Genomic DNA, 17579 nt, shown 5'->3' on the forward strand with positions numbered 1-17579 from the left:
ACTTGGCCAAGGTCAGGAGGCTACTCTGCAGCCGTGCCACGAACCAGACCGTCACCCATCAGAGTACAAAGTCAGTGCCCTTTCTTCAGCCTCCACTGACCGAGCGTCTGTTGGACAATAAAAATTTCTTGCACGTCTGCAGATACGGGTGGGGGCTACCGACCGTACAGGTGGAGAGATGCCATTCCACCTCAGAGACCTTTGAATTTCCAAAGGAGAGTTAACTCAGGCAACCATGTCACGAACAGGAACATGGATGAATAAAATAATCATTCTACTCTTTGTAGTATGATTGAGCTAATTAATGAAGGTAATTAGCGTCATAATGAATTTTCACGGCAGGGCTCAGAGCTGTCCAAAAGATAGGTACTTTTGTTGGCAGCCTTGTGTCGATAAAACATGGCCAAACTGGCAGCAGATTTATTTAACTGTGGCCTGGGAGATCGATGTAATTATGTTCCTCCAAGGCCATTAGGAGAAGGTAGACAACCACACTGCTTTCATTCAAAAACACATACCTACATGTATGGATTTTAAAGAATTGGGTGGGAAATACACGTTTGACCACTTTTCAGATAAGAGAAAACAAAATAAATGCCTTCCAAATTTCTCTTGGTTAAAAAGAGGTAGAAAATTGAAAACACTTGCATTTGCAAGGGTAGAGCATTTGCTGGAGCAAATTTCCTCCATGAAATCACACAGCTACCATTTAGTCCGTTCCCCAGCCCGCAGGCACCAGCATGCCAGGAACAGCCTAAGGAAGCTGCCATCTGTCTCAGAAGGGGGAGGTTCAGTCTATGACATTTCTTAGAGCCTGTTGCCCCAATGACAATTGCTGGAAGTTCTACTTAGTGTCTGATGCAGACCCCACTTGCTGCTGCCCACGAGGACTGTGTTCTCTATGGAGATTTCTTTTAAAGTGTTGCTTCACACTTTCAATGATCATAGGCTTTTAAAGATCCTTGATTGTGGCCCTTGAGTCTTTTCAGTGCTCCCTGAAATTACTCTGAGGGGAAGATGTTTGATTCCTGTCATTGTTACTATAGTTACTCCCCTGGTCCTCCTGGACACTTGTGCCAGCTTGGCCTCTGCTGGGCCACACATTTTTGTGGAGAATCTTGCCCAGAGAACGGAAGTCCTTTATCTCCCAAATGAAGCCCTGAGTCGTCTCGATGGCTCCCTGCTCAGCAGCCATGACATGAGATCAGTGCTTGTGGTGGGCACCGGGCTCGGGATCTCCAGCCCCTGTGCCGTTTAGTCCCCACAGCTGTCCCTCGAGGTCAGGACCGTTACTGTCCCTGCTTTCAGGTGGTGGCATCTGAAGGGTGGAGAGTGCTAGCACCTTCTCCGAGACCACACAGCCAGTGAGGAGAGGACCAGAGTTTGACATGATGTGATAAAGAAAAGGCAAACCTCTCTCTGTAGAGATATTTGTGGTTAATAAGAGCAGATCATTTAGCCATTCCAAGTTCCTTTTGTAACATAGGTCCAGGAGACAGCAGTATGCGTCACCCTGGATGAGAAAACAAACGGCCTCGCCCACTCTTGCACGGGCAGGAAGTAGTTCCTGGGAACCAGAGCTGTCCTGTGCGTGTCTTTATTGGAGTCGGCGTGACAGTGTGTTTATGTCTCAGACCAGGTTCCTTGCTCCTCCCATCAGCTAGACTTCACTCATTTCAGGAGGGTCCTAAGGGGAAGAGAAAGACTGCTCTCCTTGGATTTAACACTTTCCTTCGGGCATGCATGCATTTGTTCGCTCATTCATTCATTCTTTCATTCATTCATCCTCAAATCCTTCTTAAGCACCCATGGTGAACCAGGCCCCTAGCATGGAACATGGTTGTTAAATCATGAACACAGTTACTACTCCCGTGAAGTTCACCATCTGTCTGAGAATTAAAATAGTCTTAACCCTCGTCTTCCCAGGGGAAGACCCGGAGGCTCGGCGGCTGCGGACGGTGAAGAACATTGCTGACCTGCGGCAGAATTTGGAGGAGACCATGTCCAGCTTACGGGGAACTCAGGTTACACACAGGTACTTGAAGCGTGGATCACTTTACTGAACCAGCTGGGAACTTGACTTTCACACGGCTTCTCCTGTGTTTGTTCATACCACCTGCACAGTGATTTGGTTAAGAATGGTATAAATGACCTCGATTGCCAAATGTGCGGGAATTGACAAAGCCAGCCATACAGTGGGTGGAAGAGAAGTAGAAGGAGCAAGAATTAGTGTAGACAGATTTCCTCCCCAAAGCAGGAGGTGGCTGAATCCATTCAACAAGATATTTTAGACGAGCTCTGTTTAAATTGCACTTTTGTGCATTTTCCAAAAACCCTACCGTGCTGTTGAAACGAGCAGGTGAACTGTGTTTGACCCGTGTGATAAAGCGAATAGCTTGAATTCCTACCCGGGTTCCGACACACAGCACTCTGTGATGGTGTTAGTCATGCACGTCTACAAAGCACGTAAGGAAATATTTATAAAAACGTATGATCGTGTTTAAACAATGATTTAGTTGTACAAAATCTAGTATTGCCTTGGAAACATTTATCAAGTTGTTTTCATTGCTGAGCGAGAAGTTGAAAAGGATGCAACCCTAGGACATTTTCTTCTGATTTTGGCAGAACCGAGATTTACGGTTTGTGCTTGGCTTTGGTACTCAAGGCCAAGTCCTCAGTACCCCTACTGATCTCCCAGAGCCTCCTTCGCTTCTCCAGTTTCAGTCTCTTTGATAAATGAATAAGCAAGGAGACCACGGGACTTCCCCACTGCCGGCATGTCTGGCAGATCGGGGGTAAGCACCATGGGTTCCATCTTACAGAAGACCAGGGCCCAAACGTGGGGGTCCCCAACAGGAGGAAGGTAAGGCCACTTGTAGGACTGCAGGGAAACAAAAGCAGTCAGGGCACCAAACAGCTCGGTTCTTCCAGAGGAGAGCGAACTTGCCTGTGGTGTGGGGCCCCAAACCTTCTGCCGTTTTATGGTGGGGAGCCGGATATGGGACCCCGGGGCCAGGTATGAAACGGGCGGACTGTGGGTCACAGCAGCGTGGTGCATTTCTCGGCTTGGATTCAGATGACGACGACAGGAGGGGCGGCTTCGATGGTTTCTCCTGCAGGAAGGGCTCCGCTCTCTCTGCTCAGCTGAGGGCCCCAGTGCAGCTCCAAGGAGGTGAACTGATGTCCTGACGACTGTGTCGGGGCCGGAAAGACAGGGGCCTGCCTGCCAACGAGCCTCCCCCTTGGCCGGGGGCCAGCCCGGCCCCCTGGCAGGTGCAGGCCCATGGGATTTGATTTATTACCCATGGGATTTGATTTATTACCCATGGGATTTGATTTCAAGCCCAGGCAGGTACCACTCTCTTCCAGCCTTTTGCCCCAAAGCTTAGTTGTCATTTTGCACACAATCTGGGAGAAGCGAAGGTGTAGGGGGAATGGACCTTGGAGACTTAGAAAGTCAAGGCCCTCCCCACCTACTTGGGAGGGAGGGAGCTGAGGAAATGAGACAGGGTATTAGGAGCGTCCCAGAGGACAGGTGCGTCTTGCCTTTGCAAAGGAGAGCTGTGATGGGCAAATGGGCAGGTGGTACCCTTACACTCACTGTTACCCGTCCGGCACTTTCTGTTTCCCTTCCCGGGTTAGAAAGCTTAAGAGTAGTTAAAGTAATTCCATTGGAGTGTTGGCAACGGGGACCTTGTACCGTGTTTTAGTGGGAAAGGTCTTCCATGGGCTTTCCAGAATGTTAACTGGGTGTACATCTTCCTCTTTTCAGTTTAACAGAGGGTGGTACATGATGCCTGTCATTTGATCCTATTTTGTGTAGGGGGAATAGTTCATAATTTAAAAAGATTAAAGAACCTATAAACTGCAACGGACTCTAGGCACCCTAGGGTCTAACCCAAGGCGGCTTTCATGTTTTTAGCACATTGGAAACCACGTTTGACACCAACGTCACCACGGAGATCAGCGGACGCAGTATCCTCAGCCTGACCGGCAGGCCCACCCCTCTCTCCTGGAGACTCGGCCAGTCCAGCCCCCGCCTCCAAGCAGGGGACGCCCCCTCTATGGGCAATGGGTACCCGCCTCGAGCCAACGCCAGCCGCTTCATCAACGCCGAGTCGGGCCGCTACGTGTACTCTGCGCCCCTGAGGAGGCAGCTGGCCTCCAGGGGCAGCAGTGTCTGCCACGTGGACGTCTCAGACAAGGCAGGAGATGAGATGGACCTGGAGGGCATCAGCATGGACGCCCCCGGCTACATGAGCGACGGGGACGTCCTGAGCAAGAACATCCGGACGGACGACATCACGAGCGGGTGAGTCCTTCCCTAGGGCTTCTCCCCTTTCACGAACCGGTGACGCTCGGCACCTGGGCTGCCGGTGGGCTGGTTTGGTTTTTGCCAGGGCTTTGTTTAGGTTCTCTGGAGCAGATCGAACTGCCTGCTTGGCTTTCTGCTCTCTCTCCATGTCAGAGTCCAAGGCTGTGTGGTGCGTCGGCAGTTACTCCCTGGGCGGGTCTAGCAAGGCTGCTCTTGTGGCCGGAGTGACACTTGACAGCAAACCGTGTTGTGTCAGTTCCTGAAGCCAAACTTTGCACTCAGGGTGGGATCCAGGCCCCTGAGCATGGCCTGCCTGGTCCCACGGGACCTGGCTGTCAGGTCTCCTGGTTCCCTAGCCTCCCCACCCCCTGCTTCCCCTACGGTGGCTGTTCCTTCAGTTCTGCCATCTCATCAAGCTCTTTCCTTCCTCATGGCCTCTGCACCATCTCTTTCTCTGCCTGGATTTTTTCCCCAGATCGTTGCATGGCTGGTTCCTTCTTGTTGCTCCGCTGGCACCTCTTTGGAGGAGCCCACCTTGACTGTTCAACTTGAAGGAGTTTATGTGGCCTTGCCCCATCCCCATCCCCTGTCCCCTCATTCACCCTCTGTTACTCTTCTTGGAAATCTTAACACTATTTGAAATGATCCTGATTATTCATTTATATTTTACGGTCTCTCCATCCTCTCCTGTTTGCAATAATAAGCTCCGTGAAGCAAGGACCTTGTCTGGCTTGTTCACCACCGAATCCCCAGTGCATTGTAGGCATAGGAGCTTATGAATATTGCTGAAGGAATGAACACGTGGATCCGCGGATGAAGGAACAAGCCCAGCCCGCCCTTGATGCCATGCTCTGTAAGCCACGCCGAGGCTCTTCTCTTGTTTTAGCTCCACTCCAGGCCACTGTGTAAACAGAAGGCGCATCTCTTTATTCCACTTGCCTGAGACTTCATCTGTTAACTCGGTTTTCGTAGTTTTCCAAGATCTTTCCTTGCTCTAGCATTCTAGCAGACAAAATTACAGGTAATAAAAATCAGGCATAAAACTCAGGCCACGTCCTGGCTAGTGTAGCGCAGTGGATTGAGCGCCAGCCTGTGAAGTGTAATGTCACCAGTTCAATTCCCGGTCATGGCATATACCTGGGTTGCTGGCCGCGTCCCCAGCTGAGGGTCATGCAAGAAGTAGCCAATTGATGTTTCTCTCACACATCAATGTTTCTCTCCCTGTCTGTCTTTCCCCTTCCTCTCTCTAGAAATAAACTAATAATCTTAAAGGGAAAAATAAAACCTCAGGCCACTCACTTACATGAACAGTGATCAAGAACCCGTGGGTGAGTCTGTATTTTCATAAATGAATAATAGCTAATTCTCCCACTGCACACCAAGCTCCGTGCTTATATGGAGGTTACATATGTAACCTTGTGCTGCACTCACAGCTGTCTTTTGAGGTAGGTGGTAACATAATCCCCATTTTACGGGTGAGTAAACTGAGGCTCAGGAAGGTTAAATAACTTGCCCAAGGTCCTGCAGTGGTTAGGAGGCAGAGCCCAGAGCCAGGGCTGCAGAGCCCTGTTCCTTCACCGCTGTGCCTCACTGCCTCGCCCGATGTCTTACTGATGCATTAAAGAGCACAGCTGCTGGAGTTTATTTCACAACTGATTTACTTTTGCTTAGTTCTACCCGTCTGACTAGAAGTGTTCTGTGACTTAATTAGAAGTTTAGACATAGAGGTGCTTTGGCTCCTGCCTTATACTTTTAGAACCACCCTGCAGTGAAAGACTAGAGGATAGGAGCCACCAAACCCCTCCAACGTAACACATTTCTGCCCTCCAGAATGACTGGGACCCAGTTAACTTAGAGCACCATTTTGGGTTTCTAGTTCTTTGTAAACATGAAAATAATAACATACCCATTCCTAAAATGAAGTTGTGTGTGATTTAATCTTTTTATTATTAACTAGATGACTTTAGGTGTCCAGCACGGCCTCAAGGTTATCATTATCAAATTTCACTGTAGTTTTGAGATTTCTGTATCCTGCCATGGAGTTCACTTTATTGCTGGATCTGTCTTTTAATCCTCAGTAAATGAAGGTCAGTGCTGACAGTTTCCACAAGGTGGAGACATTGAAACACTCAAAACTGAACCTCGGCGATAGCACAGCCACAGTCCTGGTTTCCTTGGCTGCCCCAGCCCGAGCCTTTACCCCCGCTGAAAAGCACAAGTGTTTACATTTCAGTTCCTGCTTTGGGAAGTTTACATTTTTGAGCAAGTGAGATAGCTCTCAGAGCAAGTGTAGATAAAAGTGCAGACATGTAAGCAAACCACCCAATTATTGAAACTAGAGAACTCTGGCCTGGTTTTTCTTCTTTCATTCCTTTTGATGCAGAAATTTACCTCCAGCAGGAAGAGAGATAGCCCAGATGGCATTAAACGTGCCTTCTACTTGTAACATTCTAGAATGCTAGTTAAGCGTGACTTCACCTTGTGGCAGTGCCTGCTCGTGTTTGCTGGGAGGCTGAGTTATCAGTTTGCTTGCACATGTTGAATCCAGACCAAGTCATTTAATGTCCTTTATACTCGTTTCTTTTCCCTTTTATAAACACGACAGGGTTGTAGATATTGAAGGGCTGGCTATTTAGTCTCTGCTTCAGAATCTGCTCAATAAGTCCGTACCACTGAGGCAACTGGTGCAGTGTGGAAAGAGAACAGCCTGAGACAGCAGACAGATGGAGCGTAAACCCTGTTCTGCCGCTCGTGAGCTCTTTGTGACAGTAGGCACGTCATCCCACTTCCCTAAGCCTTGAAGCGCCGTAATGAATGTGGTTCGTAACCTTCCCCAGTTACACTTCTCTTTGAGGTTGTATCTGATGAATGGCAAGTATCTGATAAAGACACAAAGTCTCAGACAGGGTCTGGGTATCTTATCAACCGCAAACATCCAGGCCCTTGGACACAATGAGATGATTAAAGTTTTCTTCCAGATGTGTGTTTGGCTTACTGGGAGAGCCTTGATGTATGAGTAATATATAAATCCATAAGGACGCTCTTTGAGAAAAGTCCTTGTAAAAGTTTACAGCCAGTTCATTTAGAAAGCCTGGAATGGAAGTAAATTCTAGTTTCTGAAAACCTATGACCTTTGTTTTCAAAATGACACCGTGCCTCCTCTGGGTGTAGCAGGCGGTTTTTGAGGTCTGGAGTGCCTTGTCTCCGGGGGACAGCGTGCACGCAGGTCTGTGAGTACCGTTGGGTGCTGCCGAAGGTGGGGCCGATGTTTGTGAGAACCCGGTGCTGGACGCCTTTGGTCTGTGTGTGTGTGCACATGTGTAAGTGAACTCCGAGCGTGGGCCAGGCGTGTCTAAGTACTTTACGAGTTGTCGCCTGACCTCACCTCGGCCTTTTATTAGATTGGTAAATCGGGCTTTGGCTGGAGCTAGTGGGGGAAATTTTTAAATAGCAGATGAAGATGTCTTCTACTAAAGTCTGATCTGTGAAGTCAGTCCATCAACTCATCTTCTAAAAATTCCGAGCACCGTGTGGTACAGAATAAAATTAAGTGGACAGACGTAGCATCCATATGTTTGGAAAGATGACTGTTTTTCTTTTCAAAGGAGGCACTGAGTTGTATAATCTTCTAAAGTATGAATATACATTCTTTCCCGGAAAAAATTGACCATTTAAATTTAACATCTGAAGTTTCTCCGAGAGCCTTTGTTGGCTTCCCATTGCCTATGGGAACAGATCTCAACTTCTTAACCACATGCGGGGGGCTCTTTATGGTCCTCCCCTCGGTGGCCCTCTCCGCCTTAGCCCTGGCCACATCCCCCCTCACACACCCACGCTCCCCACTGGCTACCTGCCATTCATTACAAAAGGCTGTCCCCTGCAAAGCTCTGTGCCATCAGGACATGCCACTTTCTCCCTGGAATTCCTTTCCTGTCAAGTCCATCTAATGGACTTTATTTTAACCCTAAAATAAACGCCACCTCTGTGATGCCCTCCTGGACTTCCCCAGTCAGAGTTAGCTCTGTCTCGCGAGTTTCTGGTGACTTCGGTTTACACCCAACCTGCTCTGCCTTCCACTTGGCGTGGGGAACTGGTGGAGAGGGGCTGGAGGGTGTGGGGGGAAGAGTACGGCTGTGAGAGGCAAACAGACCTGGGGTTTAGTCCTGGCTCTGCCAGAGGAACTGGAACAAGTTCTCCACCTTTGGGCATCATCAGAGCTAGGACTTGAAAAGTGTCTGGCAGAGTCTGGGGTGTTCGGGAAATGTGCACTCTGCGTGTGTGTTTTCCTTCTCCAACCTTGGCGCTCCTGGAAAGTAGACAGGGCCCGTTATTTTTCTAAACTCAGAGACCAGTACAAATAGGTGTTTAATAAATATTTTGTGAATGGTCTGTTCTGCAGTCCTACCCTCACAGGACCTTGGGCTTATATAACTTGCCACCACCAGCTGTGAAACTCAATGAGTCTATTTACAGAGCACTTGGGAGAAATCAACTTCACCTCCGGTGTCTTTTTGGTGCGAAACCTTGCTCCATCTAGTGGCCAGTGTAGGATGTGACGCTGTGGATTTGATGCTTTTACCTCTAGGAGTCATGGAGTTGGTTTAAGACTGAGGGCAGAGGAAATGGGCATTGTTAACAACTGGCTTGTCATTCGAACATAGCCTGACAAGTAGCCTGGTGTGGGACAAGTGGGATTTTGAACAGGGTGGTCCTCAGTGTTGACATTTTAATGGCTGCAGTCGTCCCTGGTGGGTGGCAGGGCGTCCTCCATCACCAGGTGCAGGGTGTGCTCTGGTTTCTGCTGGGAGACTCGGTTCCTTAGAAGCTGAGGAGCCCATCCTTGTTGAAGTGCCTGCAGCTCACAGATATGTCAGGGTGTGCCTTTCGTCAGCTGGGGTTGCCCTGGCAAAATACGACAGATCAGGAGCTTAAACAGCTGACTGTCACTTCTCACAGTTTTGTAGGCTGGGAGTCCAAGGTCATAGTGCATCACGGTCAGGCTCTGCTGAGAGCCCCCTTCCCAGCCCACCGTGTCCTCACATGGCCAAGAAAAGAGGCTCTAGTGGGTCCCCCTCTTCTTATAAGGGCACTAGTCCAGTCATGACCTCATCAAACCCGATTACCTCCCAGAGGTCCCACTTCTGATACCATCTTATGGGGGGCGGGGGCAGGGTAGGGCTTGAACATATGGTTTTGGGAGGGGCAGGGGGGAGCACAAATATTTAATCGTGTCAGGGTGTTCATGCTTCCAGGCATCATTTTCACATGCAACACTCAGTGCTTAGGTTGCCTTTCTCATTACTGCCCAACAGGTCACCTCCTTCTGGAAGCCTTCCTTGATTCTGTCCGAGCAGAGGCAGCGATTCTTTCCTCTGGGCTCCCGTGATACTTGACATACCACAGTAGTACTAGTAGAGCTACATCAAAATTACAAATATCTGTGTGTGGATGTGTGTGTGGGGGGGGGTGTATAAAATCAAACAAGGCACCCACACACAAATTTTAGACTGTATCAGTGCATTGCTTGTGAGGAAGGGAGCCCATTCCTGCCACAAGCCCTGGGAGATTGAAGTCGGGTTGGCCTCAGACGCTCGCGTGTCTTCATTGGCTGGCACCATGTCTGCCGGTTCCATAGGAAGTGGTCAGTAAGTCTTTGCTGAATGGATGCTACATTGACCTCCAGCAAACTGAGACCAGTCACCTGCCTCTGAATGAACATGTGCCTAAAATTGAAGCCCCTTGAGCTTGAGGGCCCAGCCACGTCACGTAGTCTTCCTCTCCTTGGCCCTTATACCGTCTGATTATTCCAGACCTTGACCACCTCTGCCCCAGGGAGCTGGACGTGGACAGTACAGGAAGAGAGAAACAGCCCCGAGTACCGGACCAGGTGCCATGGGGGGTCATGGGGATGGATGTGCCTCTTCCTCTCCTTCTCTGTCCATTGACCACCACGGGACGGACATGGGGGGTGTCAGTCACCAAGCCAGCACAGATCGCTGCAGGCAGCCCTGTGCATCAAAAAGGCGGCACTGATAGCATGAAAGGCCTCCTTTTCTGGTGAATGTCTCTCGTGGGCTTTCCAGGCCAGACCCGAAGCGACCTTGACAGGCTGTTTTTCCTGGCAAACTGATGGGAAGGAGAGGAAGCCAAAACGCACCCCGGAGCCAAGACAAATGATTTTAGGCAAGGCTGTCCTGGAAGGCGCCGCGTCGGGTCACGGCAGGTTCCTGCAGGGCACGGCGGGCAACTCGGGGCTTGCCATGGATGGGCCCTTGTTTCTCGGGGTCAGTCTCTCTGCGATGATCTTGGCTTGTGCAGCTCTTGGAAGGCTTGGGAACTCCCAGTTGCCAGTCAGCCAGCCACTGGGGGCTCTCAGTGGGGTTAGGGATGTCTGACTGTCATGCAAAGGTCACAACTCAGCTCTGTAGACAGTTCTCTAGGGCCTTGGGCAAGTCACTTGCCCCTAACACACTGCCACCCACTCTCTCTCTGTCTCTCTGTCTCTCTCTCTCTCACACACACACACACACACACACACACACACACACACCCCCACTAACAACAATAACAACAGAGCAATAGTAAGCAGCTTTGGGCCTTGAGTAGCCCAGTAGGTTAGAGATGGGGCCGGGGCAGGTCCTAGTCTAGGGGTCTTTCTATAGTATTTCTCCTTCCTTCATTTTTCTCACCAACAGGCCTGAATGCACAGAAACCATCCATACCACTTCCTGTCTGACATTTTTCCTTTGCGTTAAATATCCCAGGCAAACACAGTGACCCCTGTTCTTGTAAGCGGCTCTGTGGGCGGAGTGAGGAAGCACAGAGAGTTGCACAGGGGGCAGGACTGATTTCCTCAAGTGCCGCACGACAGGTGACAGCTTCCCCACGTGTGGTTGTGATGTCATCTGACATGGGCGGTTGGCTGAGTGATGGCTCTGGCTACCAGTGTTAGTTGTCCCTGATAGCTGGGGGGGCATCAGCTGTGCACTGCTGCTTCCATCCTCAGCGGGCCCGCTTGATGTATAGAGTGTGGGAAACCTGTCAGCCCTTATCGGCAGCTGGGCAGGCACTTTTATCACAGCAGAAAGAACAACTGGGCTAACAACATCCTGAAAGCAGGGATTGTCCACCGTTCCCAAGCCTGCCCTCGCCGCTGTCGGTGACTGTGGATCTAGCAGGCAGAGACCCGGATTAAACACCAATTTTCTGGCCAGCAGCCCCGTGGAGAAATGAAGTGTGGTCCCACTCTGACATGGGCAGCCTAGACCGCCCCTAGTAACTAACAGCCTCATGAGTCACAGGGAAGAGGGAAAAGGGGGAGTCTCCTCATCTCAGGAAACCAGGCTTGGGTCCCGACTTGAATGCACAAGCTGGCTCTGAGATCTGAATCCCGTGGGGAAGGAAGCGGGGAAGGGAGCAGACATGGGTGCTCTGGGGGAAGAAGGTCCTTCCTCAGCCCTTCTTGAGCAGTCCTCACTGCCCGCCCTCAGATCCTTGGCGACATCCTTCTGATCCCAAAGCATTCCAAAACACGGGCTCCCCCGGAGTTGGAAACTGGCGAGCATTCCTTTGGCCAGCCTTCTGAGGACGCTCCAGGCAGAAGGCAGTACAGTCCCATTTAAAAGTGCTTATTGAGTTAGTTGTGTGCTAGGGGCTGTGCCAAAGGCCCTGAGGCCAAGGGGAATGGACAAGACCCAGTCCCCGAGATCCTAGTACCTAGTGGACGAAAGCTCATGGAACAAGGATGTGGGCAGATCAGCAGAGGAGGGTGAGCCGCAGAGACCAGTGGGGAGGCGGTGGATTCTGCAGGGACCACTGATGGGAGGGAAGGAGCCTCCCGTGAGGTACGGGCAGCGGAAGAGTGTGGCCGTGGAGCCCGACCTGGGTTCCGGGGCTGCGAACACCACTCTTGGCGGTGTGTGCTGGAGCGAGCTGTGTGATTTTCTGGTGCCCCTCCCAGGGCTGTCCTGGGGCTTCCGTGAGATGGTGCCGGGACAGAGCACTCGGCAGATGTCAGGGCCAGAAGGTCTTCCGGCAGTAGCAGCAGCATCTTCAGGACACATGAGCTGGGCCTTGAAAGATAATAAACATGTGGCCGGGCTGACCAAGGTCCAGAGCAAGGGCCTGAGGACAGATGGCCGTGGGGTGTGTTTTTATGAGAGAAGTGTCAGGGATGGATTGGAGACTCGAGAGAGGAGCTGGGTGGTCTCGGGTCAGAAGCTGTTAGGGTCTGGTGACGTGGCTCTGTGTGAGGCCAAGACCCTGGGAACAGATGCGCAGAGGGATTAGACAGACTTCTCACATTAAGCTCAGCCTGACGTGGGGCCAGTCTGACACGGACCTCGAAGGTGTGGAGAGATTAGGATGGCTCCCAGGCTCCGGCCGGTGCTGAAACTGGCTGGGGGGTCGTTGACCTCTGTCCTCAGCACCCCGCATTTGTTTCTGGGGTTTCCCTCTCGCCTGTTGCACCCATTCAGTCCCTCTGCTTGTCTCAGGCTTTGGGGACCAGAGCGGCCTAGTCCCGGTCCAGGGCTGGCTGAATGTTTAAGCAGAGTACGTGGTAGCCTAGAGAATGTAATTCTGGGGGCTTTAGGAGAGCCCGATCCCACAGCCCTGGAGAAGCTGAGGGCCCAGTGCGGGGGGATTCTCCTGTGTGTCAGCACTTAATTTCAACACAAGGCAGGTGGTAGTAAATGTTAGCATTGAGAGGCATAATGAGTGGGGGGACTCCAAGGGGTACCTGAGAATAGAACAAGCCCCTTGGGGGCCTTTTACATTCTCACTTTACCCTTCTGGGAAGCCAGCTTTTCTCATCTGCAGATAAGAGTAGCAATGCCTGGAGCTGCTGTCCACGGGCAAACCCATGCAGAGTGCTTGGTCAGTGTCTGGGGCACTGCAGGTCCTTCCAATGATCCTCATAATGACGGCACCGCTGCCAAGATCAGATGGGGTGGGGTGCACGTGTAAGGCCTAGTTCTGTGCGTGGTACAGAGTGCAAGTCCTCAGTACCAGTATATTTCATTCTCCTCCACCCCAGCTCCTGGCCAAATGCCAGGGCAATGCCTCCTTGCAGTGAGTGGGGTTTGAGATGAGACCGTGACTGTCACTCACGCAGCAAAGGCGCAGCCCCTGAATCACTCCCGCAGCTGCCACTGTGCTGGGCTTGTGGGCCCTGCTGTGGCGGATCAAGCAGAGCAAGGCACTCCTTCCTTTCTCCCACCACCTGCCCCGCCTGCTGTCCTGTCCAGACAGACTTCCGGCCTGTCCAGGGCTCTCCATCTGGGTGTCACTCAGGTTGGCCCCAGGTGTTCGACGGGGGAAACTCCACCTTGTGTGCATTGGTCAGCACTCTGTACTTTAGTTATTTCAGGTGGACAAGTATTTAACAAGCGTGTTCACCCAGGCTCTGCTCTGGGGTAGGACCGACTAGGCTTGTTCTTAAGGCTGCACCATCTGGCTCTCCTTACTCTAGGGGCTCACTTTTGGTCCTTACAGGTTCCTCTCAGGGTAAACTTGGGAACTGCGAGTTCATTGAGAGGCACTTACATATGCGGTAGAAACGTCTTCCAACTCTGCAGCTCTTGTTGGATGACGGGGAGTCTTGCACCTGCTCTGTGCACTGAGCATCTTACTGAACCCCCAAACTCTGGCTTTACATGACACCACTCTCATTTTACTAACGAGGGAAATGAAAACCCACAGGGGAATTGTCATGGAACAGATGAAGAAGATGGCCTAGTATTTTGTTGTTTCTTTCTCTTTGTGCTCCAGAATCTCACTGGAATTTTGTGGCTTTGCTGGATATTAGTTGGATATTTCTGTCCTTTTTCCTTCAGAACCACCATCTTTGCCGAAGTGTCCTGGTCAGTAGGCTCCTCTTTTTCTGCTCAGTGTTTTGCAAATGTGCCTTGAGTGGACAGAGCCAAGGTGTCAGGGGTAGACCTGAAGGTCCTGTTTGTCCTGTTAAGCTTTTGCATAGTTTTGTTAAGTTTTTGGATGCTTTCCTCTAGAAAACGCAGTCTGTGTGTGTGTGTGTGTACATATATATTTATTTATATGCTTATATATGAAGATAATATATACTTTAATATATATATTTTTATCTTAAGCATATAGATCACTGAAAAAAATACTCCTCCCAGTTACTTTTCAAGGGTCAGCAGCTACAGAGTGGCTCAGCAGATTTATGACGGCAAGGTTAGAGGATAGCAAGTTCAAGTTGAGGTGAATACAAAAAGAAACATTTGGATGAGGTTGGGAGTGTTTGGCCCCGAGACAGTAAGCCCATGTTGAAAGACTCAAAAAAAGGAAAAAGAGCCATATATGCCTGAACTCAGATCAAGATAAGAAACTGAAGTTCTGTTGAGAACTCACGATCCTCTCGTGAAGCTGCTCGGGGGTGGTAAACCTCAGACGTGGGGACAGGAGACCCGAGTCCACATGCCTTGTTTGCTGGCTGCGTGACCTGGGGGAAACGGCTCCCCTTGCTGAGCCTGCCTCCCATCTGTTAAAGGGGAACCCGCTTCTCAGGTGTGTGGTGAGACCAAGAGGAGGCAGAGTTTACTGGGTGTTGGACACACGCAGAGTGGCGGTCCCCTTTAGCTTCTCAGGGTTATTGCACCCATTTGCCTTCCTAATCCTGTATCGTACATAGAATACTCACTGAGATGATCTGCTGTTTCTGATTCTTGAGTGCAGTGACCACATACGTGCCAGCTGGGTCACAGTTGGTCGGTGTTTTAGTCAGAGGGTTCTCTAGAGGAAAAATGGTGCACTGCAAGTCCAAAGGCAGCCTGGGGGCAGAATTCTTCCCGCCTTGGAGAATATCAACTGATTTTTTTTCTTTCTTCACCTGATTGGATACGGCCCACCCATGTGCTAAACGATGTTTTACTTTAAGTCTACTGAATTAAATGTTAATCTCATTTAAAAAGCACCTTCACAGTGACATCTAGACTAGTGTTTGCCCAAATATCTGGTGTCGTGGCCTGGCCACACTGACACATGAAATTAACCAGCACAGCCTGCACGCAGGCCTCCCAGCACAGTGAGATCTGTGGGAATGAGTCATCTGGGGCTGGAGGCAGCTTACCTGCAGCCCAGAGGCACGGAGCGGCACGTCGGCTCATGGAAACATCTGCAAGGGCTCAAGGCTGGTGCGTCCTGCCTGGGATGTGACCACAAGTCAAGAATCCGTGTATGCCTTGGAAGAATCATCACATTGCTTCCCAAATTCCCAGGGTCTTGATAAGAAATCTCCTTGAGAAATGGAGGTTTCAACCTTTCCTCTTAATCCCCAAATAGCTGCAGAAGGAGACAGACACCCTGGCGTGGACAGCCCTGGAGGGCTGATGATTTTTGAGACCCGAAGTGCCATAAGATTCCAAGTCTGAGGAGAGGCCCAGCCTGTCTCCAGAGCCCTCCGGCTATACATCAAGCCCACATCCACCTTTTGATCTGGGGACAAGTGGGAGGCAGGAGTCTGCAGTTGGCTCGCTGTGACATCGGAGCCCAGCTCCCAGTTCCCAGAGCTTTGCGCTCTCGATCTCCCGGTCATCTGTTCTGAAATGGGAACTCTCACATACTTGAACAGTGAGGTTGAAAGGGTGAAGTTGTCAGACACACGGGACAGAACAAATGTGGTGTTGGCTCTGAAGGAGGAAGGCCCGGGAGACGTCACCTAACAGTGCCTGCGACCATGGCCCCCTTTGCCTGGCCTGCGGCAGCGGCTCTGTGATTCCCAGCAGCCCAACTGCTTTTGAGTCTATTGCACGCTAAGCGCTGGGTTGAGCTCTTTACATGCAATGTCTCACTTACTCTTTATACCAGTTCTGAGGGGGGGGCGGGGGCTGGTTTTCATCCTCTTTTTACAGTTGAGACCAAGATCAGAGAGGGTTCGTTGCTTGAATAGGTCACACAGGTAGTAACTGCACATGTTCCCCTGGGCTGAAGTCCAAGCCCTTGCCCCACGAACTGTGCAGTATGGCTTTTCACTGCAGCTAGAACCCACGCTCTGAATAGACGGAAAGCAAGACCAAAAAAGGAGGCGGGGGCACCCTCTGGACACTTGGGAGCCCTGACTGGCAGCCGCTGTGCCATTTTAGGGAGTCGTGGAAAGAGCTGAAAGGTGGTGATCAGAGCACAGGGCCCAGAGGGCCGCGTTGCCCAAGAACTTGAAGGCACATGAACAGTGCCTGTGCAAGCGTCCCGAAGGCTGGCTGGGGCAGTGGCCAGGGCAGATACTTTCCTTTGCTTTGAAAGCATTGCTATGTGTTCATTTCAGTTAAATGTCACAGGCCTTTGCTGCAGCATTAGAAACACTTGTGTCAACATTCCCCAGGTGCTTGTGTGGAAAGGGAACGGGAGCCAAACTGGTTACATGGATGCTGGAAATGAAAACCAGCGAGGGGGTCAGCGGCAGGAAGGTCCCGATTCAGGGTCCGCTGTGCACAGTGACGTACCGAAGCACCTCACCGCAGCATGGCTTCCTGCTGTCAGATCTCACGGACTCGGGCATTCCTGTCACCGACAGCTTCCAGCCCCTGTAGGTGTGATACCTGAATTTCTCTGAGGAAATTCTGCTCTCGCAGCCCCCCACCCATGACGAACCCAAACGAAACACCCAGTTACAAGCTCAGCACCACCTGGAGACCTCAGAACCATGCATGGCAAGTTAGAGCGTTATTAATCAAGTGATTCTTGCTCTGCTCTGTGGGAGTTGTTCATTAAAACCACTCAACCACTGAGTTGGGAGAGAGGGCAGGAGACCAAAATTGGGGACCGCTAACAGACTGGCTTCCCTCACTCCTGTGCAGGCTGATGCAGCTATTGTAGAAGTGGGCACAGACTTGACGGTTGGATAAACCATTCACCAGCGACGTGTATGCAGTTCCTGGGGAACTGCTTTCATTTAATGTCCTGCAGCCAGGCCCTTAGGGTGTGAGGAACCTGCCTAGCCTGTGACCAGGTATATGCATTTGTCTCATTACATCCTCACTAACCTGTATCGTGTTCCGTCCACTCTCCCGGTGAGGACGCAGCTACTTGGAGTGCGGTGACTTGCCCACGGCCTCGGAGCTGGTGAGTTAGGGAGCCGAGACGTGGGCAGACAGGCTGACCAGGGTCCAGGAGCGCAGCCACTGCGTCCCAGGGTTTTCACTGGAGCTACGTAAACACGTCCAGAATCTAACTCCTCTTCTTTCCCCCAAACCTGTGTCCCAGAGAAACCTGTTTCTCTGCCTGTGTCCCCACACCCCTCCCCCTT

The 17579-nt window shown here is 51.0% G+C and overlaps 1 protein-coding gene across 6 annotated transcripts in view; it reads left to right on the top strand.

Annotated features, from left to right (window-relative positions):
• The window catches only part of NAV2 (neuron navigator 2), a 367706-nt gene that overhangs the window by 220574 nt on the left and 129553 nt on the right, over nt 1-17579 (top strand). For all 6 annotated transcript variants that reach the window (XM_045825827.1, XM_045825831.1, XM_045825829.1 and 3 more), the window contains 2 exons: nt 1927-2035; nt 3923-4312. In XM_045825827.1, the coding sequence (XP_045681783.1) occupies nt 1927-2035; nt 3923-4312 (499 nt within the window). The remainder of the gene's footprint in view (nt 1-1926; nt 2036-3922; nt 4313-17579) is intronic.

Source organism: Phyllostomus hastatus, unplaced genomic scaffold (assembly GCF_019186645.2).
Source record: "Phyllostomus hastatus isolate PE091 unplaced genomic scaffold, TTU_PhHast_1.1 phas_scaffold_585, whole genome shotgun sequence".
NCBI classification, from domain to species: Eukaryota; Metazoa; Chordata; class Mammalia; order Chiroptera; family Phyllostomidae; genus Phyllostomus; species Phyllostomus hastatus.